This window comes from Hemitrygon akajei, chromosome 8 (assembly GCF_048418815.1).
Source record: "Hemitrygon akajei chromosome 8, sHemAka1.3, whole genome shotgun sequence".
NCBI classification, from domain to species: domain Eukaryota; kingdom Metazoa; phylum Chordata; class Chondrichthyes; order Myliobatiformes; family Dasyatidae; genus Hemitrygon; species Hemitrygon akajei.
Genome location: NC_133131.1, coordinates 153,664,821 through 153,691,707, shown reverse-complemented (window position 1 = coordinate 153,691,707; position 26,887 = coordinate 153,664,821). Strand labels below are relative to the sequence as shown.

Genomic DNA, 26,887 nt, shown 5'->3' with positions numbered 1-26,887 from the left:
TGAAATGTTTTTCCCAGCATTAAGGTATAGGAGGTAATGTTTCTAATTTATGTAAATACTGCTTTGTACAAAGAAAAATATGAGTAACCTTGAAAAAGCCATAACTTAGGTTTATATACAGATATTTGTTACAATTTATTTTCTTAAAGACCAATGCCCTTGAGCATTTGTCATTTCTTACAATACTCTCATCCTGCTGGCAGAGTTAGAGACCTGTCTAACACAGGAATGTCTCCTACTGAGAAAGGAAATGAAATGGAATGAATGAAGGAATACAGATATTGGGATCTGGATCACAGACACTGCGATCTGTTCTCTAATTCAAATTATAAACAAGCATCAGTCAGAGATTTGTCTGTATCAACACTCCAGCTAATAAAAAAAGTAAGCAAATGTAAACAAAAACTTGAATAATAGTATGAATATTGAAATTTTCCAATTTTAGGTACCCTCCCCCCCACATTGCTTTCCCATTTCTAGAGGCAAGTCAGAGTCTCAATCACTTTGTTTACCCTATCCACCCCTCATTACCAATAGTCTTTAACCTCTTCATCTTGGTTCCATCTGCCACGCACCTGTCCATCCGAGTTTAGAACATAGAACACAGGACCAGGCCCTTTGGTCCACTAAGTCAATTAAAACTAATCCTATTTATCTGCACATGATCTATATCCCTCTATTTTCTTCAGGTTCACAGGTTTGCTAGTGCTACTCGGGAGGGTTTAAACTAGTTTGGCAGGGAGAGGGAAACCAATGCAGCAGGTCAGCAGGTGGAGGGATGGAGAGGAAGGTAGCTGTCAAGGACAGCAAAAACAGGCAAGAGTAAAGTAATAGATACCATGGGATGGGTAGTTTGAAATGTGTGCATTTTAATGCTAGGGGTAATATGGGTAAAGGTGATGAACTTGGAGCATGGATCAGTACATGGAACTATGATGTTGTGGCCACAACAGAGACTTGGTTGAGAGAGGAACAGGAATGAGTGCTTAATGTCTCAACTTTTCAATATTTTAGAAAAGATAGAGAGCCAGATAGAAGATGGGGGAAGAGGACAGAGTTGCACTTCTGACCGGGGCCAATATCACTCAGAGTGGGCATAATGGAAGGCTTACCAACAGTCTATTATGGGTAGAATTCAAAATAGGAAGGGTGCAATCATTTTGATGGGATTGCACTACAGACATCCAATAGCCATTGAGGAACAGGTATGCTGGTAGATTAAGGAAAGGTTCAAAAACAATAAGGTTGTTGTCATGGAGGACCTCAACTTCCCAAATATAAGTTGGTAACTACATAGTATAAGAGGGTTTGATGGGGCAAAATTTGTTAGGTGTACCCAGGAGGGTTTCTTAAATCAACATATAGATAGTTCAACAAGAGGAGGGGCTGTAGAGCATTGAGTTGTTGAAAAGTGTTAACAACAGTTTCTATTTAATAAAAGGCAGAAAGCTGGTTCAAGTATGTGCCTAAAATACATCAGAAAAGTAGTCTAAGAAGTTGTTTTTGGAGTCTTATGCTGAAGCTTTCCTTCTATCTATAATGCCGCTATAGTGGGATGCTATAGTTTTGCATCATCGGATTCTGAAAGTGCATTGAGAACAAGCTATTCAACCACACTGCCCAATTCTTTTAGAATATTACTTTCTATAACTTGTTCTACATAGCAGAAAGTTGGGCTATGTAACAAATCACAGAAATGAAATAAATGATTAATTTGTATTGAATTGAAGCTATTATCTCTCAGATATATTTATACATAAGTAAACAAAAAATACCAACTTTCTACAAGCAACACAATAAGAAACCAACATATCACAAATATCATGATTGCAGAGAAACACAACACCCATCTGATCTGGTGCCTTACATGAGTTCTTTCTCGGTTATCAAACAATATCATAGTTTAAGTTGCTTGGGGGTAAAATAGGAATCAGTAAAAATGCTGTCCATCAAGAAGCCTCAAGTCTAATGAACAGTTTTTCCAAATGTATCAACCAGCTTCTAAAACCATATCCCAAGGACATAACATTTTTTTTTTACAATTTAACATTGCATGATGGGCCACAATTTGGCTGAATGATCAAAGGGATGTATCAGATAAAGGAAATGTCAGCAATGAAATCCATCTTTAAGCTCACCTTTTTTAGAGCATGAACAGTTTCTGCCAGCATTGCAGCCAGAAGTGTTGAGAACATCTCTTGATGGAGTGCTTCATGAACACCTTGCCAGTTCTCAACAGTGCTGATGAATTCTCCAAGCACCAACTGAATAGATGTCAAAACCTTTAACAAAGAAGTGTCAATAGTTCTATCATCCAGTGGACATACGAATTCTTCACGATATTGTTCATTATACACCAGTATATGTGTGTGTGTGTGTGTGTGTGTGTGTGTGTGTGTGTATACACACACGCACACACACAATAAAAATACATATAATATAAATAAAACAGTAGATTTTTTAAGTATTTGGGCCCATGAACCTAGGTAATTAAAAATATTATAAAAAGGTGCACAGAATAGCTAAAATAAAATATATATTTTTAAAATGTTAGCTATTTACTGTACCTTTTTATTATACATTATACAACAATGACTAGGATGATGGAATTGATGGTTTTGTTGCAAAGTTTGCAGACGATACAAAAAGAGGTGGAGGGGCAGGTAGTTTTGTGGAAGTTAAGAGGCTACAGACAGGCTTACAGTAGATTGGGAGAATCTAAGAAATGGCAGATGGAATACAGTGTCAGGAAGTGTATGGTCATATACTTTAGTATAAGAAATAAAGGGACAGACTATTTTTTAAATGGAGAAAAAAATTACAAAATCTGAGGATCAAAGGGCCTTGGGAATCCTTGTGCAGGATTCTCTAAAGGTAAATTTGCAGGTTGAGTCAGTGGTAAAGAAAGAAAATGCGATGTTAGCATTCATTTCAAGTGGACTAGAATATAAAAGGAAGGATATAATGCTGATTCATATAAAGCAGTAGTGAAGCCTCACTTTGAGTATTATGAACAGTGTTGGGGCCCCCTTATCTTAGAAAGGATGTACTGACACTGGAAAGGGTCCAAAGAGGGTTCATGAAAGTGATTCCAGAATAGAATGGCTTGTCATATGAAGAGTGGTTGATGGTTTTGGGCCTGTATTCACTGGAATTCAGAAGACTGAGGGGTGACTTAATTGAAACCTATCAAATGTTAAAAGACCTCGATAGAATGGATGTTTAAACTGACAGACAGACGTACTTTATTGATCTTGAGGGAAACTGGGTTTTGTTACAGTCGTACCAACCAAGAAAAATATAGCAATATAAAACCATAAATAATTAAATAATAAGTAAATTATGCCAAGTGGAAATAAGTCCAGGACCAGCCTATTGGCACAGGGTGTCTGGCACTCCGAGGGAGGAGTTGCAAAGTTTGATGGCCACAGGCAGGAATGACTTCCTATGACGCTCAGTGTTGCATCTCGGTGGAATGAGTCTCTGGCTGAATGTACTCCTGTCCCTAACCAGTACATTATGGAGTGGATGGGAGACATTGTCCAAGATGGCATGCAACTTGGACAGCATCCTCTTTTCAGACACCACCATCAGAGAGTCCAGTTCCACCCCCACAACATCACTGGCCTTACGAATGAATTTGTTGATTCTGTTGATGTCTGCAACCCTCAGCCTGCTGCTCCAGCACATAGCAACAAACATGATAGCACTGGCCACCACAGACTCGTAGAACATCCTCAGCATTGTCCGGCAGATGTTAAAGGACCTTAGTCTCCTCAGGAAGTAGAGACGGCTCTGACCCTTGTAGACAGCCTCAGTGTTCTTTGACCAGTCCAGTTTATTGTCAATTCGTATCCCCAGGTATTTGTTATCCTCCACCATGTCCACACTGACCCCTTGGATGGAAACAGGGATCACCGGTGCCTTAGCCCTCCTCAGGTCTACCACCAGCTCCTTAATCTTTTTCACATTAAGCTGCAGATGATTCTGCTCACACCATGTGACAAAGTTTCCCACCATAGCCCTGTACTCAGCTTCATCTCCCTTGCTGATGCATCCAACTATGGCAGAGTCATCAGAAAACTTCTGAAGATGACAAGACTCTGTGCAGTAGTTTAAGGTGTAGAGAGGAGAAGTAGTTAAGAAGTAGTTAAGGTGAGAGAGGCAAGGACCTGAGGACACAACTTCAGAACAGAGGGGTGTTGTTTCAGAACTGAGATGAGGAGGAATTTCTTTAGCCCAGGAAGTGATAAATCTGTGGAATTCGCTGCCACTGGAGGCTGCGGAGACCAAGTTTTACATATATTTAAGGTGATGATTGACAGATTCTTGATTAGTCAGGGCATGAAGGGATATGGGGAGAAGGAATGAGGTTGGAGCTGAGAGGAAAATTGGATCAGCCATGATGAAACGGCAGAGCAGACTCGGTGAACCAAATGGCCTAATTCTGCTCATATGTCCTATGGTCTTAAATAAAATGCTGGGTTACGGACTGTAGTTTTGATGGACTCTGGATTAAAGTCTCTTTAGGAGGATTTTGCTGTTGCTTGCATGGTGGGGTTGTGGGGGTCTATGCTTCTGCTGCCACAAGTGGGGGTGGGGGGATCAATGTTTCTGCTGCTGCTTGTGCAAAGGGAGCGGGGGGGGCTTCAGGGTTTTGATGCTTCTATCATACTTTCTATGGGGTTTCTTCTTTTGTTGTTGTCTGTAAAGAGTAAGAATTTCAGGTTTTATACATTTGTACATTCTCTGATATTAAAATGAACCTTTGAGTGACTGTGATGACACTTCTCCAAACTAAGCTGGGAGATCCTTGAATGGGAAATGGGATTTTTAATAAAAATCATCACCTCCTCACTATACACATATTCTTCCTCCATTTTCTATCAACTTTCCTCAGCTTATCTATTCATAGTTATTAGTTGGAGCAATCCAAACAACTCTATTAACCCAATTGTCTCGAAGAGATTTCAGATTACTCAATTAATTCTTACTGAGTATTTAGACATATCTTGAGTTGGATATCATATAAGGCATCATCAATTCCTTTACTGTCTTCATAGTTACTTTGCCAAGAATGATAATGGCAAAATTTGTAAATTACAAATTTACTTCTTAGACCAAGAAACAAGTTGAAATTTTACAGAGAGTTGCAATACATTATCAATGTTTACATTTTAAGTCACTAAATAAATACTTAAAATAAAATACATTATAGATTTATACCTGCAGAGCTTCTGCCTGGTTTTTTTTTGAACTCCGAGCCAGGTTTTCAAAAATTTTATGGAATACTTTCTGGATAATGTTGAGTATTTCTTTGCTGTTTTCACTGGAGTCGCAGATGTCCTGAGACAGGCAGTCCACTGCAATCTCTTTCAGAATGGATATCACTAATGGTAAACTGAAGATTCCTTTTTCTGAAATAAGGAAGCAGAGGTAGGAAGGAGCAAACGTTCAAGATCCTGAGAAAGAACAGCTATTTGGAAATATAATTCAAATTATGGTTACTTGGAGAAACTAATATTGATCATGAAACATAAAAGGATACGCAAGGCTACTCACAAAACGAATAAAAACTAAGTCACTTGCATGAAATGTAATGAGCAGTTTCAAATTTCAAAGAATCAATTTTTGAAGTAATTTACTGTGTGATATGTATTGCTATTTTTCCTCTTTTAGTCATGTTGTAGAAATTATAACAGAGGTCAAATACTAAAACTAAACATAATCAAACACTTTATTTTGGATATTTAAAAATAATTTCCCGTCGCTGTCTGTAAGGAGTTTGTACATTCTCCCCGTGACCGCATGGGTTTCCCTGGGTGCTCCTGTTTCCTCTCATATTCCAAAGATATAGGTTAATTGGTCATTGTAAATTGTCCCCTAATTAGGCCAGGATTAAATCGGGGGATTACAGGGCTGCGTGGCTGAAAGGGCCAAATCCGCACTGTATGTCAATAAACCTAACCCTAAAAATATAAATTCTCCTTTAGGCACCATTAGGCCAAATTGTGCTTAGCTGCCAGATATCAACAGACTCAAAAGCAAGTCTGGATGCTGATCAAACTTCAAATATCCAAGATAAACTAGAGGCTAGATGATGCACCATCTGACGTTCTGCCAAACAACTCCAAGTCCAGCAAGGTGAAGAAAAGAATCTGATACAATTTGTTTTCAGCCTCTCAGGTGTGCATCACAGAGGATTGCATAGAAACACCAACATCATGTAGTTGAGTGTTGTTTCTGAATCAGTGGAAAACTGTACTACTTCTGTTTATTTTTATGTTTTTAGTTATTTAGCATTGTTATATATTTTCATTAAAATGTTAAAGTTATTGAGATCTGTTTTAATAGTTCATAAATGTCAAACAATTAGACAATTAAAATGCATTCAAAAGCCTTTGACAGTGGCAAGCTCTCACTGTATCTCAATGGCCTGGTGTCTGTTGGGAGGCTAAGAACAAATAGGCCTACACAGTCATACCAGTTTTCTATATGTGAAAGGAAAGGAGAAAAGGGATAGAGTCTACCTGGCAGGCTGAATCCAGCACAATTCAGTTGCTTAAATACCTAGGGATTTGAGTTCATTGGGCAGACAACAAGAAGAGCAGCTGGTTCTCATCATGTTTTATCTAGCAACTTTTGTAACCTCAAGACAAACTTAAAATCTATGGAATTTTGGAAGATGATAACTGTAGTATTTATTAGCCCCTTAACCATCTGTTTCAGAGCTAGAATTTGATCATCAGGTCTTTGGGACTGACTGGTCTTTACTTACCAACTTCACAAGTACTTTTTATGTGAAACAATTGCCTTTTTTAAATCCCATTACCTGATGCTCCTGGACTTGCCATTCTCAGGTGTTTCTGACAGATTATTTTTAAAGTTCTTTCCAGAGACACAAAGCAGTTGTTTAATTCCCCATTGTAAATTCTTGTAGATGATGAACACTTGGCCTTGTGAGTCCTCTCCTTTTTATGTGACTATAGAACTATGAACAGTACAACTTTATATTTGTGACCAATTTACTCTCATCTTGCCTTTATAAGACCGTAAGATATAGGAGCACAAGTAGGCCATTTGGCCCATCAAGTCTGCTCCGCCATTCAATCATGGGCTGATCCAATGCTTCCAATCGTCCCCACTCCCCTGCCTTCTCCCCATACCCTTTGAGGCCCAGGCTAATCAAGAATCTATCTATCTCTGCCTTAAGTACAGTCAACCCTCCTTATCCGCGAGTTCCGCATCCGTGAATTCAACCAACCATGAATCGAGAAAACCTGGAAGTGCTCTTCCAGCACTTGTTGTTCGAGCATTTACAGACTTTTTTTCTTGTCATGACATAGCATTTACATTGTATTAGGTATTATAAGTAATCTAGAGATGATTTAAAGTATACGGGTGGATGTGCGTGGGTTATCATGGATCGGGATCAAAAAAATCGGAAGTTCTCTTATTAAGTAAGTCAGAACAGGTACATCCGGTATTATTTAGCGTCAGTTACTCAAACGTTTCTCTTAGTATATAGATTATATTTTACCTTTCTATGCATATAAAACACTTAAGAACGTATGTTTCAGCGCCGGGCTTGGGAACAGAAGTTCTGTGTGTCTGAAGTTCCCAAGTTCAATCCAGTGACAGACCACTATCGAGTGCACTCTCCATCCGTGCCGCAAAACCCAATAATTAAACCACTGTGTTGCTTAGTAATACAGTCGGTCCTCGTTATCCGCGGGGGATTGGTTCTGAGACCCCCCCGCGGATACTAAAAAACATGGATGTTCAAGTCCCTTATTTAACCTGTCTCAGTGCGGTGGTCTTTAGGACCCAGCGGAACCCCGGACTTTATTTAACCTGTTTCAGTGCGGTGTACATTAGGACCCGGCAGTGCAGCTCTCTGAATCCACAGTGTTTCTGTTCATGAAAATAATCACGATCATGATTGAAAATAAGGTGGAAGTAATAAAGCGATCGAAAAGAGATGAAACACTATCGGTCATTGGAAAAGCGTTAGGGTACAGTCGGTCACCGATCGGAACAATTTTAATGGAGCATGTGAAAGGCCCTGCCCCGATGAAAGCTACGATTATCACTAAGCAACGCAGTGGTTTAATTATTGAAATACGTATGTTTCTCAAGTGTTTTATAAGCATTGAAAGGTAAAATATGTACTATATACTAAGAAAAACGTTTGACTGACGCTAAATAATACCAGATGTACCTGTTCCAACTTCAAATCCGACCTAAAGATGGACGCAGGAACGGAACTCATTCATAACGTGGGGACTACCTGTACTTTTAAGTCATTTCTAGATTACTTATAGTACCTAATACAATGTAAATGCTATGTAAATAGTTGTTTTCCTCTATTGTTTAGGGAATAATGACAAGAAAAAATAGTCTGTACATGCTCAAACAACGAGTGCTGGAGCGAGAATTTACGGGTTTTCCTGATCTGCAGTTGGTCGAATCCACGCATGCAGAACCCGCAGATAAGGAGGGCCGACTGTAATTGTAGCTTTCATCGGGGCAGGGCCTTTCTGACTTTATCCTTTAAAATTGTTCTGATCGTTGACCGACGTAGCCGCTTTTACAATTACCAATGGCATTTCACCTCTTTCCGATCGCTTTATTATTTCCACTTTATTTTCAATTGTGATCCTGATTATTTTCATGAACAGAGCTCCACCACCGGGTCCTAATGTCCACCGCATTGAGACAGGTTGAATAAGGGACTTCAGCATCTGCGTTTTTTGCTATCCGCGAGGGGTTCCGGAACCAATCCCTCGCGGATAAGGAGGGCCGACTGTACACCCAATGACTTGGCCTCCACAGCTGCTCATGGCAACAAATTCCACAGATTTACCACCCTCTGACTGAAGTAATTCCTCCACATCTCTGTTCTAAATGGATGTCCTTCAATCCTGAAGTCATGCCCTCTTGTCCTAGACTCCCCTGCCATGGGAAATAACTTTGCCATATCTAATCTGTTCAGGCCTTTTAACATTTGGAATGTTTCTATGAGATCCCTCCCTAATTCTCCTAAACTCCAAGGGATTCAGCCCAAGAGCTGCCAGATGTTCCTCATACAGTAACCCTTTCATTCCTGGAATCATTCTTGTGAATCTTCTCTGAACCCTCTCAAATGACAGTATATCCTTTCTAAAATAAGGAGTCCAAAACTGCACACAATACTCCAAGTGTGGTCTCCAAGGGTGCATTCTATCAGGTCCAGGAGATTTATTCACCCTCAGACCATTAAGCTTCCTGAGCACCTTCTCAGTTGTAATTTTCACTGCACAAGCTTCACTTCCGTGACTCTCTTAAATGTCCATTATCTGCAGATGTCTTCCACTGTGAAGACTGATGCAAAATACACATTCAGTTCCTCTGCCATCTCTGCGTCCCTCATTACAATATCCCTAGCATCATTTTCTTTTGGTCCTATATCTACCCTCGACTCTCTTTTACCCTTTATATACTTAAAATAACTTTTTATACTGTATCTTGATATTAGTCGCCACCTTCCTTTCATAATTCATCTTTTCCTTCCTAATGACCTTCTTAGTTTCCTCCTGCAAGTTTTTTAAAGCTTCCCAAACCTCTATCTTCCCACTAGCTCTGGCTTCCTCATATCCTCTCTTTTGCTTTTACTTTGGCTCTGCCTTCACTTGTCAGCCATGGTAGTGTCCTTCTTCCCTTTAAAAATTTCTTCTTATTTGGATTATATCTGTCTTGCACTTCGCTCATTTTTTGCAGAAACTCCAGCCATTGTTGTTCTGCTGTCCTTCCTGCAAATGTCCCTTTCCATGCAACTTCGGTCAGTTGCCCTCTCATGCCATTGTAATTTCCCTTATTGCACTGACATACCGACACATTGGATTGTATTTTTTCCCTCTCAGATTTCAATGTGAACTCGATCATACTGTGATCACTGTTCCCCAAGGATTCCTTAAAACTTAAGCTCTCTTAGCACCTCTGGATCATTGCAAAACACCCAATCCAGCACAGCGGATCCCCTAGTGGGCTCAACAACAAGCTGTTCTACAAAGCCATCCCTTAGACATTCTACAAATTCTCTCTCTTGAGGTCCGTACTAACCTGGTTTTCCTAATCCACTTTCATGCTAAAACACCCAACGATTATCATGACATTGCCTTTCTGACACGCCTTTTCTATCTCCTTCTGTAATTTATAATCCACATCTCAGCTGCTGCTTGGAGGCCTGTATACAACTGCCATTAGGGTCCTTTTACCCTTGCTATTTCTTTACTCAAGCCATAGAGACTCTACACCTTCCAATCCTATGTCATCTCTTTCTAATAATTTAATATTATTTCTTATACACAGAGCCACACCACCTGCTCTGCCTACTATTCTATCTTTCCAATATGCCATATATACTTGGAAGTTCAGCTCCCAAGGACAGCCATCCTTTAGCCATTTTCAGAGATGGCCTTTCTTTATCGATTTGTTGCTAATCCTTTGTGGAGTCCTATACGCTTCTAATATTCATGCTTGTTGCAATTTCTGTTATTCCAGAACTTCTTGCTACTTGAATTACTCATTGGTTTATTGAAAATTCTTGTTTGATTCTCCGAGATTACGCAGTTGACGGTGGGAGAAGAACTCAAGGAATGGTCAGATTGCAACAGGAATATAAAGGGCAAAGATGACTGCTCTCTTCCTTGTTACTGGTGTATATTCTTTATTATTGATAATTACCTCAGAGCATCTCGAGGTGCTCAACAGTCCAGACATTACCTTTATTATGAGAATGATCAAACTGTGACACATGAACTGGATATGATAAAGAAACAAAGAAAGGAGTTATAAACATATTACCTGTATTCATCACAGCAACAGCAAATCCCAGCAATTGAGCCTGGAATTTCCTGTCAGAGGCACCCACCATAACAATATCCTTGCAGACCGAGAGGTACATCTAAATAAAGGAAAAACATGATTGGTATTCCTACAATTCTATTCAATTTGCAAATATCAGGTAAGAAATAAAAAGGAACTTTCATCTTTAGATATATGTACAAATGTTTGTATTTGCCAGCATTATTTAAATTATTTATCATAAAAATGTTTTGTTTTTAAAGAGAAAACTAGGAATGGAAATCACCTGTAGACTAGGATTTAAACAAGACTGTAAAGTAAAAGAATTCAAAGCATATCTGGGGCTACTAATAAGTTACGTCTTCAGAATGGATAAAGAATACTTAAGGAGTTGAGGTTCAACAATTAATATACATGGGAAACTAAAATAATTCTGACCTTAGAGAAAATTGAAAGGGAAAAATAATTCTCTCTACAATTCCCTCTAGTGATTTTTTGCCCTATGAATGTCCACATGTCCTCAGCATCACCTCACTGCCTTTTGTTATCCTTCTGCTGTAATTTCATTCACCCTCATCTCCCAGTTGCTAGTCTCTGTTCCACCAACCCTGCCTCCCTCCCTCTGCCTGAGGCAAAGAGCATGTCTACAGTATTTCCACATCCAACAATCCAAGTAAGAACATACAAATTAGCAGAAGGGGTCGACCCCTCAAACCTATTGTCCCATTCAATAGGATGATGTCTGTCTTGACTGCAGAATCATTGTTACATTCCTACCCATACCCAGTAACCTTTTACCCTGTTCTTCAGAAATCTAACTCCACATTAAGAATGTACAAAACTCATCTATGCTGAAGAACAGAATTCAATGACACACCACCCTTAAAGAAAAAAAAGTCTCATCTCTGACATAAAGTCGGTGGTGAGGAAGGCAAATGCAATTAGCATTCATTTCAAAAGGTCCAGAATACAAGAGCAGGGATGTGATGCTGAGGCTTTATAAGCCACTGGTGAGGCTTCACCTTGAGTATTGTGAACAGTTTTAGGCTCCTCGTCAAAGAAAGGACATGCTGGCATTGGAGAGAGTTCAAAGGAGGTTCAAATGGATGATTCCAGGAATTAAAGGGTTATCATATGAGGAACATTTGATGGCTCTGGATCTGTACTTGCTGGAATTTAGAAGGATCAGGGGTGGGGAGATCTCACTGAAACCTTTAGAATATTGAAAGGCCTTGATAGAGTAGATGTGGAAAGCAAGTTTCCCATGGTGGAGGAAATCTAGGACAAGAGGGCACAGCCTCAGGATAGAAAGGCATCCATTTAAAACAGAGATGTGGAGACACTTCTTTAGCTGGAGGGTGGAAAATATGTGGAATTTGTTACCACAGGCATCTGTGGAGGCCAGGTCATTGGGTGTATTTAAAACAGAGCTTGATAGGTTCTTGATTGGACATGGCATCAAAGGTTACAGGGAGAAGGTCGGGGAGTGGGGCTGAGGAGGGAGAAAAAAGGATCAGCCATGATTGAATGGCAGAGCAGACTTGATGGGCCAAATTCTGTTCCTATGTCTTATGATCTTATAAATAGGATCGCATTTAAATTTTGAACAGTGATTTCAGCCCATAGTTTTCCACAAGAAAGAAGATTCTATGCATATCCATCTAGTCTAAACACCTCAGGACATTATATTTCAATTAAGTCACCTTTCAATTCCTCAAGTGACATCCTGGACATCTCTTGTTAACTTTCAGAAGCCTATTTTGTGCATTGACTCTTTGACATCAGCTTGAAAGAGTGGTGGAAGCTTTAGCTTAAAAATCTCATTTTTAATATCTATCGAGTTTATAGACTATAATGCCCAAGGGAAAAATCTGTGTTACTTTTTTGTAGTAACGAGTCTTCATATCTTAAACATAAATGACCAAATCTTTAACTTATTGATTAATAATTTTTGAGGAATGCATCAACTTTGATGCACAGCATTCACTGATGAGGAGAACTGAAAATAACGGATTCACATTGACAGCTAACTGGCAGTTCAGTTGAGAAACATCAGCTAGATGCACTGAATATCAGCACCTCTGTATCTGACCTACCATTCAGCATTATACCAGATTGAAATCAATGTAAAATAAATAAAATTAAATTCTGCTAATTCACAATGACAAACTTACATCAACCACTTGTTTTGCAACCTGACTTTGGTGCTCTGACACCTCCATCTCCTTTCCTGGAATATGCATGAACTGCAATACTTTCTCATCAATCCAGCTTGCATTATCTTCAAGAATCAAAAGATAATTTCTATCTTCTGCAGAGATCTAGAAATAATAATTAGAAAACAAGTGAGGTCTGATGCTAACAAGATCTGCAACAGAAGTTAACATTTTAAAATATTGTTAAAATACAAATACACAATTAAACAAATTTTGAAAAATATAATTCTTTTAACGTAAAATTCACAACCTCTTAGATATTGAAAGAACAAATGGATATAAATTTCACAACAGAAGATGCATGATTTTAACTGTGGATAAAACTGCATTACCATTAAACAACCTCAATGGCCTGTTAAAGAATACAATGCACTATAGCTATAACATTCCCATTTACATTGGGCAATCAGGTCACTGGAAAGGAAGGATCAACATTTTGTTCTGTACTTTATTTGTTCTACTATGCAAAATTATAGACCGTATCCTATTCAATCTGGCTAATGCCTCAAATTTGTTATTTCACCTCATCACTCCCAATATCCATCTTCTGCTATCCTCATTGTGGTCACACACTTAACTTTTGCTACTGTATTGGTACAAATTATAACAAGATTTCAAGCTGGCAACCAGACTCAGCTGCAAGGATGTACAAAAATCCTCCTGACAACTCTTGCTGGAAGAAGGCCCTCTCCACCATTTCAAAACAATGGAAATATTTTTTTAACAATACTCAAGAAGAAATCATGTTAACATTGATTTACTTAAAGACAACAGACTTGCCGTTTATCTCCTGGATTGCCACTGGTAACTCCATTCAAATGGATGAGACCGCACCAGAAGCATCACTTAGGGCAGTGGTCCCCAACCTCCGGGCCGCAGAGCATGCAGGGGTGCAGCAGTAGGGGCGGAACGCACCCAGTGCATCTTTAAGAAAAAAGCTGAAATAAACAAGCTAATTAATTAGATGCCGCCTAGCACGGATCTGGGTCGACATTTACGTGCCGGGCAGCACCTAATTAATTAGCTTGTTTATTTCAGCTTTTTTCTTAAAGATGTGCTGGGTGCACTACCACTGCACCCCTGAATGCTTCGCGGCCCAGTATCGGTCTGCAGCCCAGAGGTTGAGGACCACCGATCTCGGGTAACGTGGACCTATGAGGACAGTTGTGAAGTAAATTTGCCCCAGGCTTATACTCATAACTAAGTCCAGTGATAGTACAGAGGTCAGTTGCACAGAAACTGGCTGGCACTTAGGCTAGAGAGAGCTGACAATTTGCTATCAAATCCATGAGATAGTTAACAGAGTGATCTCGCTCATTATGATTTGGTTTCTGTTAACTATGAACCTGACAAACTTGGAGTGTATTAGAGTAACAGACAAAATGTGGGGGGAACTCAGCAGGTCAGGCAGAATGCATTCCATCATTTTGTGTGTGTAATTTTGGATTTCCAGCATCTGCAGAATTCCTTCTGTTTATAAGAAAGTACTTGTCCTTAACAAATTCTATATAATTTGAAAAATTAAATAAAGGATCTTTTGCAACTAATTCAATAACATCTCTGAGGACCTATCCTGGGCCCAACATATTGATGCAGTTATAAAGAAGGCACGACAATGGCTATATTTCATTAGGAGCTTGAGGAGATTTGTTATGTCACCAAAGACACTCACAAATTTCTACAAATGTACTGTGGATAGCATTCTAACCATCTGGTAAGGGGGAGGGGGGTCACTGTACAGGATCAAAATAAGCTACAGAATTGCGAACTCAGTCAGCTCCATCATGGGCACTAGTCTCCCCAGCATCCAGGAGATCTTCAAAGGAGCAATGCCTCAAAAAGGCAGCATCCAACATTAAGGACCCCCATCGCCCATGACATGCCCTCTTCCAACTGCTACCGTCAGGAAGGAGATACAGGAGCCTGAAGGCACACACTCAGTGATTCAGAAACAGCTTCTTTCCCTTTGCCATCAGATTTCTGAATGGACTTTGAACCCATAAACACTACCTCACTGCTTTTTTTTTGCACTACTTATTTAACTTTATTACTGTAATTCACAGTATTTATTATTATGCCTTGCAATGTACTGCAAATTTCACAACATATGATGGTGATATTAAACCTAATTCCTAAGACTGAAGAACAGAATTAGAGCAGAGAAAGAATATCATAAATCTTCTGTGGGACAGAAACATTGCAATAAATAACAACAAATTATCGATGGCACTGATCAACACAAGTAGCCCAACATTAGTTGGAACCTTGCTATTTACATAAATAGTTTGTAGCTGGTAGTACCAAAGGATCTTAAATACACATTTAATATCTGCATTGTTTCACCCTCTGACAAATGTTCCCTTTTTCACCCATTGTCCTCCCCATATCCTACTCAATGAAATAAACTGGTTTTCTCCCTTTTTCAGATCTTATTAAAGATCTTCAATTTGAAAGTTTTCTTTCTTTTTCTACAGATGTTGCCTCATCTGCTGAGACTATCCAGCTTTTTTGGTCATGAATGGATATTTTACTTGATAAAGAAATTAAATGTAGTGCCTGGGTCTGCAACAATCAAGACTAAACAGTGTAAAGCAAAATATGTCTGCCAAATCAAAAAAGGAAATGTGTGGCCTTGGACACCAGAAATACTGGTATCACACGGTAGGTTCAGAATAATTTATAATGCTGTGCTTTTACAATAAACATTTTACAGATTATCCATCCTATCCGATTTTTCTGAATGATATTCTCTGGACTTTATTGTTAATTGAATTTTTGTTGAACCTAGAATAAAATGCTAAATTTTCTTCCATACTTTAATTCCCTTTTATCCCTGCTGCTTACCCCCGAAATGATATGCAGCAACTGTATTTTTCTGTGTTTCAATATACACTTCTGCATTGCGACCAATAAAATAAAAGCTGAAGAGTTTTGAGTCATGTGATGATGCTTGCAGAAATCTGATTAAATACTGGTATTTTCAGCTTCCAGAACATACTTCAAGCATTTCACCTGGAAACTGATATGTTATCCAACTAAATTACATTAAGACTGCATTACCTACTGCTGAAACCACATTCAGAATATCTTCAAGGGGAAAATTTGCTTCAGGCTTTTAGTAAAAGAAACTTACTTCTAAATCAATTTTCATTAAAACAGGTCACTTACCTTGTTGTGTAAATGGATAGTTAATCGACAATGTAAACTAAAAGCCCTGAGCGCTGTATCCAAACTTACATCATAAAGAATCATTTCTGATGTACTCAGAAAGGAAACCAGGAGTTCCTAGAAAACAAGTTAACTCAAGGATTATACCAAGAATTAAGCAACTTAATAGTTGCCACTAATAGAACACAATAATAAATGGAAACTAGTTATGAAAACCCATAGTCAACAAGTTAGGAACAGCTTCTTTCCCTCTACAATCAGGTTTCTGATTAGCCCATGAACACTAAATTGTTATTCTTTTTTCTTGCACTATTTATTTGTTATGAGATAGATTTTTATGTTTTCTCACTGTGCTGTTGCCAGAAAATAAATTTTACATCTTATGTCAGTGACAATAAACCTGCTTCTGATTCTACTTCACCTCTGGAAAACAAATTGGATTTGCTACTTTACCTCAGATCAGTATCAATAAACAGCATTAACAGTAAAAATAAGACTTGAAAATCCACTTTGTTCTGGTATGGAGGGAAGTATATAGCAAGGGCTCCAGCTACAAATGTCCAGATGTATTTTAATTAAAGTCACAATAGCATTTTCAGTGACTATAATCATGCATCTATTTACAGCCTCCATGTCTTACAAACACAATTGAGTATTTTTTTGAAGAGTTGACTAGGTATGATGAATGGATATTCTCTACATGGGATTTAAATAAGGCATTTGACAAGGTCCTCATGATAGGCAAATCCACATGATTAAGATGCTAGGGATCCACAATAACAATGGTTTGTACTCAGAATTGGCTTGCCCATAGAAAGATCTTTTTCAGGCGATGTCTATGACCAATGGTGTTCCACAGAGAGCAGCGCTAGAGCCTCTATAAATTATTTGGAGGAAAATGTAGATGGGTAGTAAGTTTGCTGACAACAAAAAACAAAGGTGGAGTTGTGAACTGGTAGAGAGCTATCAAAGGATATGGCAGATATGGGCAGAGAAATGGGAGATGGGAGTTTAATCTGAGCAAATGTGAGGTCTTGCATCTTGCAAGATATATCAGATATATAGACTGGTCTTAGGATCCAAGTTCATAGTTCATGAAAGAGGCCAAGCAAGTAGATAGGGTGGGAAAGAAGGCATATAGTATGCTTGCATTCATTGCTCAGGGTATTGAGTTTCAGAATAAGAAAACCAGCCTCCCCTCCAGACAAAATTGATAACTGCCTCAGAAAAGCAGCCAGCATAATCAAAGACCTCACCCATCCCTGACATGCCCTCTTATCTCCTCTTCCAAGGATAGAAGATACAAACACCTGAAAGCACGTAACACCAGGGTCCCAGATAGATTCTTCTTAGCTGTTTAAGACTGTTGAATGGTTCTCTAGTACAGTAAGATGGACTCTTAATCTCACAATCTATGTGTTAATGATCTTTCACATTATTTACCTGCACTCCACTTTTTCTGTAGCTGTTGCACTCTATCCTATTAATGTTTTAACTTGTTCTTCTTCAATACATTGTATAAGTGATTTGATCTGTATGAACAGGACTCAAGACAAATTTTCCATTGCATCTTGGTAAATGTGACAATAATGAACCAATTCCAATTCTAATTCCAAGCCCTGTTGTAGCTATATGAAACTTTGGTTTCGCCACACTTGGAGTATCGTGTGTAATTTGCATTGCTTCATTACAGGAAGGATGCTCCGGCTTTGGAAAAATTACAGAAAATGTTTAACTAGATGTTGCCTGGATTAGGAGATTAGCAGCTATAAAGAGACTTGAGCTGTTTTCTCAAAAGTGCTAATGGCCAAGTGGAAATCTGAAAGAAGTTTATAAAATCATGAAAGCCATTCTTAAGGCTGATTTAGACTTCTGCGTAGGCTCTACGCTGTTGTGAGCATTTATACTTGTGCGCTGGTGCGTCTGCGTCGCTCTGTAATTCACTGCCAAAACGCTAGTTGGCGGTGGGGTTTCTATGTTGCTGTGTTGAATTTCTTTGTGTACTTCAAACAATGGTGACTGAAACTGAGCGCATCATGTTGGAGTTAATAAACGTTGAACAAGAGTACTTTTATTGAAATTACTGCAACGCAGAAAAGAGAGAAGACGTCGGAGGAGATGGTGTATACAACCATTGAACGGATTGAGGCAGATGGAGGGTGAATTTTCTGTGCTTGTCCGGCCACTGAGAGACGTGGACGAGAAAATGCATTTCAAATATTGGCGGAGAAGAAGCAACTGGAAATGCAATGCTACCAAGTGAACCAATCATAGTTATTGCAGTCTGTGTTGCCGCGATGCGTAGTTATATTTTTGGGGAGGTGTGCATCAGGCTATGGCGTAGGGTACGCGGCTATGCCATACCTATGGCATAGATTCGACGCAGGTATAAATTGGCCTTAGGGGCGATAGAGTCTTTATCTCAGGGCAGAAGCGTATTCTCATAGATAAATTCCACATGTCCTCTCTCCTCTACTCATTCAGCCTTTCTCCACCCAATTATCCTTTCTATTAACTTTCCATTTTAGTCTGATTTCACCTGTGTCATGCTATGGGAAGTTAAGTGCACAATAATTTTTATGACAAGATAAAATAATTATTGTTGCTGCAGTATTCCAATGTTGCATGCCAAGAATTAGTACTAAACCTTTCTTTAAATTACCTTCATAGCTGCCAAGGCCTTCAGAAGCTGTGTCAGTTTTCTTTGCGGCATATTCAACAAGCATTCTCGACTCATTATATTAGTCAGTATATATTCTAAAAATTTTATTGCCAACTCCAGTTTTGGTTGTACCATTTCTTGGATTCGAACTTTACGTGGTTGTATCTTTTTGCTCTGGAAGATGAACCAATATTTACTTTTGTTACTTTCTAACAATGATTTGACAAGTCAAAGGTAACCACAATTTTATAACTCTTGCACATTGCAAAGTTCCTAAAACTCACTTAACATTTCCCAAACATTAAACAATGATAATTATTTATATCACTAATTACTACTATTTCCCTATCGCTAAAGAAAAAAATATTCTTGAGGCACCAGTCAGTAGAATGTTCTTACTAATGACCTATTTTAAATAGTTTTCATTCTTTGGAATATCAGTCTCCAGGTTAAAATGTGAAATGTAACCAATGAGGAAGGAAGGGCAATGGGATAAAAATAACAAATGAGTACCCTACTCTTTTCCAGATTTATACAAATGTGGAGCAACAGAAGCCACAACTCATTCAGGTGTAACTCTGAAATAAATTAAATTTTTGTTATATACTTCAGTAAAATTTAAATTATACCAGAAAACAACTGATCAAGAGCGTCAAAGGGAGGCTATATATAAATATTTTAACGCCAAATACTCAGCTCCAAAACACACACGGTAGACTAACACTAGAAAGTTCAATGTTATTGGAAACTAGAAATCTTGTTTGTCAAGATTGTCTTCACATTTAGGTATTTATATATTCTCTTTTATCTGCAGTATTCTGAATCTCTCAGAAATACTCTACATCTTCTAAAGATCTAATTAAATCAAACCTAGAGTATGAGGCTACAATTTTCATTCCATTATTATTCTTTAATGAAGAAAATTTGGTGACAAAAATTCTTCTGGTATATGAAGCATTTAAAATTTTTAAAGAATTATCTGACCTTTTGAGGAAGCCCGTCTGTCAGCCAATCAGTAATCAGCTCAACCACATGTCCGACTTGTCCCCACTGACATAGGCAGTCTATCAATGAAGAATACTTATTCTCATCAGCGTCCTTATCCAAATTTCTTAACTTTGAGAGAACACCACAACTGAAAGAGATGATTAACAGGGTCCAAATAATCAAAATCATGAAAATGAATTTTTGTACATCAATTTGACATCTTCCTGGTTGTTATCTACAAAATGAGAGAACAAATTAGTTGCCTTTATTTGCCACAATGAGAACAATTTGCTAATTAAGTAGTTTAATCACTCACTACCAATAAACAAAGAGACCAATATCTACCATAACGTGTTTCTTTCAGAAAAAATTTGCACAGAAGTGAACACATATGTAGATGATCCCATACATACATACATCTAATAACTCTATCAATGAAGGCTAGCAAAACACTAGAAACATTCCAAGAAATGCTATCTTCAAGTGTTCCTGTCCAGTCACACACTAAGCTAACTTGGAAACGGTCTTTCTTCCAAAATGCAATGATCAAAACGCCAAAATTCCTTACCCAAGAGCATTGTGAGAGTACTATCAGCATAAGTACTACAACAACTCATAAAGGTGCTTTACCACCACCAACAACGATTAAACATTAAACATGGGCTTTGTGAGCCATGTCAACATTTACTGAGTGAAATAAAAGGTACTCAATTCCTAAATTTAAAACATCTTTACATTTGTTGTCCAAAGAACCATGATTGGCTGAATTAAATAATTGTTAGACAAATAAGGATACAGAAATAAAAGTGGACCATTCAGCCCAAATCTAGTCTGCTATTCAATTCAATCATAGCTGAGTTGCATCCAAATTCAAATTTTCCAAATCTTTAATGTCCTGTGATATACTTACTTAATACATATGCTTAACCTTAAAAACTCCAATTGGCCCATAATTTTTATCATTTTAGGAGAGAAAATGCCAATTTCTTCAAACCTCCGAGGGAGAAGATAATTTCCACAACTTCCTTCCTAAATATCCATGTTTGTGTGTTAGATAATATCCCCTTATTCTTGCTCCTCAAAGGAAAAGCTTTCCTGTTCATCTTTTTGAATACTTTTAACACGGCAGTTACCAATTTTTTCATGCCACGGACACCATTAAGCAATGGGTCCGCGGACCCCAGGTTGGGAATTGCCCTTTGGACTCCGCCTACTGTCTAATGGAGTGACACACAGATCTGTGTGGCTGCAATTAATTCTTCCTTTTCCCCAGTTTAAACTTTGAATTTTTAACTTTTATTTGTTGGATCTTAGAGGGTAATAGTTGTTACTATGTCACAGTCTTTAAGAAGTGGAAAGCAGCTTCCTGAATCCAGCAATGGAAAGGGGAAAAAGTCTGAGGAAACACCAGCCTGGGTCGAACATTTAGAAAATTCGCTGATGGGTCTTGATAAGACGATAGACAACAACACAGTAAAACTTGATGCTACCTCTTCTGAGATGAAGTCATTATGAGAGTTTTCAATTTGTGCAGGAAAACATTATTTCTCTGAATTCTGAACTTAAAGAGGCGAAGTGGCAAATTGTGGAAATATCAATGCGTTTGGAGAAGTCACAACAGAAGATTCTTGATTTGGAAGCAAGATCTCGTCAGAATAACATTCAAATTGTTGGATTGAAGGAAGGATCTGAGACTAGAGATTTATTAGACTATTTTGCTAACCTGTTTCAATCTCTGTTTCCAGATATTTTATCTCAACCTCCCGACATCAAAAGAGCACATAGAATTTTTACTGCAACATCTCGCCAAGATAGACCAAGGTCAGTTTTGGTCTCCTTTCTTCATTTTAAAGTTAAAGACCGAATCATAAAATATGCAAGGAGACAAAAGGTCTTTAAATTTAAAGGTTCCGAGCTTCGTTTTTATGAAGATTATCCACGGGAGGTTATGGCTCTGCGGTCGAAATTTGTTCCAACCATGAAGATAGCCTATGATAAGGGATTATTCCCATCACTTCAATATCCAGCCCGATTAAAATTATTTCCCAAAGATTCGACTCCACGTGTTTTTCTGGACCCCAAAGAGGCGTTGGACTATGTTAACTCTATTTCGGTTGTAGCCGAGGTCTAAATGGTTTTAGGTCTGCTGAATAATCGTTCTTTCGGAAAGAAGATAAGCTTTGAATATTTTTGATTTGCTTAAGATGTCCTTTGATTGATTGACCATTTAAAGAAGATGTGAACCTTTCGATGTGAATGATGAATGACTTTTCGAAACCTTTTTGGTCTACTAAGTGAATTAAGACAATGGATAGACTGTTTGATTATCTGTTTTATTATTTGTTTTATTCTCCTTTTTTTCCAGTGATAGTTTCCATAGTTCATAAGGTTTTTTTATATATATAGTTGGGAGTGCTTAGTCGATAGGTAATTAGTTTTTTCTAAAAAAAACTTTTTCATTGGGCATGTCAGTTAAATGGAAACTTTTTTTCCACTAGAGTTACATAGGTATTTCTATCTTTGTTTAATTTTATAGTTTTGGTGTCCTTGGAGATTGTTTTGCATTCCCCAGCGTGTTTTTAAGGATTAAGTATAAACATTTTTTTCTCTGAACTTTTATGCTGGATAAGGGGAGCTAGATGTTGTAGAGAAAAACGGAACAGTGCTGGCCTTTTGGCCCATATTGTTCTGCTTGCCTTTCAATTTACTTCAGGATTAATTTAATGCTTCTGTCCTGTAGAGAATTCTATTCGTCTTTCACTATATGCCTATTTAGGAGCTTCTTGAATGTCCTTGTTGTGTCTGCCTCTATGACTACCCATGGTAGATCCTTCCACGTACTCACTGGTCTTTGAAAAAAATAGCTCTGAGATCCCTATAACTTCTTCTGATCACCGTAAAATTGTGTCCTCTTGTATTAACCATTTCAACTGGGAATCTGTTCCATGTTTTAATGATTACCTAGCCTTACCAGTTCCCATTGTTTTTTGCTGAATTTCGGGCTTTTTGGGGTGGTGGGAGGATTGGGGTTAGTTTTGATTTACAGGATTAATTATAAGATTAATTTTAGTTTTCTTTTTGGTATTTTTTTCTGTTATGGAGTTCTGGAGCTTGCATAGTTTGTGTATGGTTGTACTTATCACCGCCAGTTTTGATTAGCCTGCGCTGGTATGCGTCTATTTATGTGTTAAATAAAATAAAAAATCTTTAATGGCAATTAAACAGATAAATGTTATAAGTTGGAATGTACGTGGTTGGAATCATCCTATTAAGTGAAAGAAGACTTTTAAAATCATTAATTGATTCCAACCCGATATAATTTTTGTTCAAGAAATGCATATCAAAACGGGTGATCAAAGTAGATTTTTTTAAATGTGGAAGGGCCTTCAATTTCACGCTACTTGTCAAAATAAAACAAAGGGAGTATCTATTTTTATTAAATCTAATATTTTATTCATCCAAGAAGATATTGTGTCAGATATTAATGGTAGATTTTTAATTGTTAAAGGAACAATTTGTAATAGAAAAATTGCTCTGGTTAACCTACATGGACCTAATGTAGATGATCCTTTTTTTAAAAATGTATTTGCTTTATTGCCGGACTTAAATTAATATATGTTGTTAATGGGTGGTGATTTTAACAGTTGTTTAAACCCTTTGATTGACAAAAGTTCAACTAATCAGCGGCTTCCGAGTTGTTCTGTATCACTTATTAACTCTTTTCTAATTGATTTTGGCCTGGTTGAAATTTGGAGACATTTACTTCTTAATAATAGAGATTATTCTTTTTTTTCCCCACACATTCGCAAAAAATATTCAAGAATCGATTACTTTATAGTTGATCCCCGATTTTTGTCCAAAGTCCAGAAATGTGAATATGATGCTATAGTTCTTTCGGGTCATGTGCCTTTAAGTTTAGCTTTTGAATTGAATGATATTGCTATTGCAAATTTGCCTTGGCGTTTTCCAGAAAATTTATTACAAAGTCCGGACTTTGTCAAATTTATTGAGACTCAGATAAAAGTTTTTTTCTTTTTAACAATATGGGAGATGTAGCCCAAGAAATAGTGCATGCATTAGTGATAATTTTTCAAAACTCCTTAGATTCTGGATTAGTTCCTGAGGATTGGAGGGTGGCTAATGTAACCCCACTTTTTAAAAAAGGAGGGAGAGAAAAACAGGGGAATTATAGACCTGTTACTCTGACATCGGTGGTGGGGAAAATGATACAGTCAGTTATCAAAGATGTGATAACAGCACATTTGGAAAGAGGTGAAATCATCAGACAAAGTCAGTATGGATTTGTGAAAGGAAAATCATGTCTGACGAATCTTATAGAATTTTTTGAAGATATAACTAGTAGACTGGATAGGGGAGAGCCTGTGGATGTGGTGTATTTAGATTTTCAAAAGGCTTTTGACAAGGTCCCACACAGGAGATTAGTGTGCAAACTTAAAGCACATGGTATTGGAGGTATGGTATTGATGTGGATACAGAATTGGTTGGCAGACAGGAAGCAAAGAGTGGGAGTAAACGGGACCTTTTCAGAATGGCAGGCAGTGACTAGTGGGGTACCGCAAGGCTCAGTGCTGGGACCCCAGTTGTTTACAATATATATTAATGATTTAGACGAGGGAATTGAATGCAGCATCTCCAAGTTTGCGGATGACACAAAGCTGGGCGGCGGTGTTAGCTGTGAGGAGGATGCTAAGAGGATGCAGGATGACTTGGATAGGTTAGGTGAGTGGACAAATTCATGGCAGATGCAATTTAATGTGGATAAATGTGAGGTTATCCACTTTGGTTGCAAGAACAGGAAAACAGATTATTACCTGAATGGTGGCCAATTAGGAAAAGAGGAGGTGCAACAAGACCTGGGTGTCATTGTACACCAGTCATTGAAAGTGGGCATGCAGGTACAGCAGGCGGTGAAAAAGGCAAATGGTATGTTGGCATTCATAGCAAAAGGATTTGAGTACAGGAGCAGGGAGGTTCTACTGCAGTTGTACAAGGCCTTGGAGAGATCGCACCTAGAGTATTGTGTGCAGTTTTGGTCCCCTAATCTGAGGAAAGACATTCTTGCCATAGAGGGAATACAGAGAAGGTTCACCAGATTGATTCCTGGGATGGCAGGACTTTCATATGAAGAAAGACTGGATCGACTAGGCTTATACTCACTGGAATTTAAAAGATTGAGGGGGGATCTTATTGAAACGTATAAAATTCTAAAGGGATTGGACAGGCTAGATGCAGGAAGATTGTTTCCGATGTTGGGGAAGTCCAGAATGAGGGGTCACAGTTTAAGGATAATGGGGAAGCCTTTTAGGACCGAGATGAGGAAAAATTTCTTCACACAGAGAGTGGTGAATCTGTGGAATTCTCTGCCACAGGAAACAGTTCAGGCCAGTTCATTGGCTATATTTAAGAGGAAGTTAGATATGGCCCTTGTGGCTAAAGGGATCAGGGGGTATGGAGAGAAAGCAGGTACAGGGTTCTGAGTTGGATGATCAGCCATGATCATACTGAATGGTGGTGCAGGCTCGAAGGGACGAATGGCCTACTCCTGCACCTATTTTCTATGTTTCTATGTATCGAAATTGATTATATGGGATACATTTAAAGCATATTTGCGCGGTCAGATAATTTCCTATTCAGCTAAAGAAACAGACAAAAACAGAGTTAGATAAAATTTCCAAACAAATTAAAGATTTGGATAATATTTATGCAGTCTCTCCTAACGTTGATTTATTTAAACAAAGAGTTGAACTGCAATCACAATATAATTTATTATTAACTTATCCTATTGAAAGAAAATTGCTTAAATTCAAAAGTCAAATATACGTGTTTGGAGATAAAAATAATAAGCTATTAGCATCTCAATTATAAGCAGCTAGAGCTAAAAGACAAATTTTTAAAATTCGTAAGGGAGATGGTAGTTTAGCAAGCAATTATGAAGATATTAATAACAGTCTTCAAGACTTTTATATTGAACTTTATAAATCTCAGTTTCCAGTTGATTCTTCTAAAATGAATGCCTTTTTACAAAAGATCGATTTTCCTCAAATCTCTGTTGAAGATCAACAAACTCTTGATGCTCCTATTACTGAAAGCGAAATTCAGAAAGCTATTTTTTCAATGCAATCTGGTAAAGCTCCTGAACTGGATGGTTATTCTGTAGGATTTTATTTAAAAAATTGAAAAATTGCTCTCTTCATGTATGTTGGAAACTCTTAAAGATTCTTTTTTGATAGTAGAGTTACCTCCCACATTGTCATCTCTCTTGATGCTGAAAAAGCATTTGACAGAGTTGAACGGAAATACTTATTTAATGTTTTCGAGAAATTCGGCTTTGGTATTAATTTTAATAAGTGGATTAGAATGATATATAAAAGCCCTATTGCTACTGTTATTACTAACAATTGCAGATCTCCTTTTTTTGGGCTTTAAAGGAGTACGAGACAAGGATGTCTGTTAAGTCCTTTGTTATTTAATTTGGTGCCGGAACCCTTGCCTATTGCACTTCGTGAAGCTAAAGATATTCATGAAATTTTTGTAAATGGTACTGTTCATAAGATCTCTCTTTATGCTGACAATCTTTCGAACCCTGAAGAATCCATTCCTAGTTTATTGAAACTATTGAATGATTTTGGGAAGTTTTTGGGATATAAACTAAACCTTCATAAAAGTGAATTATTTCCCCTAAATGATTCTGCTTCTATATATGATGATATTCCTTTTCGAGTTACAGACTCATTTAAATATTTAGGTATGATTATCACCAAAACTCATAAAGATCTTTATAAAGCTAATTTGGTTCCTTTAGTGAATTTTATGAAGCAATTATTTTGTAGATGGAATCCACTTACACTTTTGTTAGTCGGCCGAATTCATGCAGTTAAAATGATGATTTTACCAAAAATTTGTATTTGTATTTCAAAATATCCCTATTTTTTAACTAAGAAGTTCTTCGATCAGGTTGACTCCATTATTTCATCTTTTGTTTGGAATA

The 26,887-nt window shown here is 37.8% G+C and overlaps 1 protein-coding gene across 1 annotated transcript in view; it reads right to left on the bottom strand.

Annotated features, from left to right (window-relative positions):
* The window catches only part of ncapg2 (non-SMC condensin II complex, subunit G2), a 115,870-nt gene that overhangs the window by 15,307 nt on the left and 73,676 nt on the right, over window positions 1-26,887 (bottom strand). The window contains exons 18-24 of the mRNA XM_073054871.1: window positions 19,876-20,026; window positions 18,892-19,065; window positions 16,230-16,346; window positions 13,020-13,166; window positions 10,846-10,945; window positions 5,227-5,417; window positions 2,139-2,282 (exon numbers count right to left, since the gene is read on the bottom strand). Of these exons, the coding sequence (XP_072910972.1) occupies window positions 2,139-2,282; window positions 5,227-5,417; window positions 10,846-10,945; window positions 13,020-13,166; window positions 16,230-16,346; window positions 18,892-19,065; window positions 19,876-20,026 (1,024 nt within the window). The remainder of the gene's footprint in view (window positions 1-2,138; window positions 2,283-5,226; window positions 5,418-10,845; window positions 10,946-13,019; window positions 13,167-16,229; window positions 16,347-18,891; window positions 19,066-19,875; window positions 20,027-26,887) is intronic.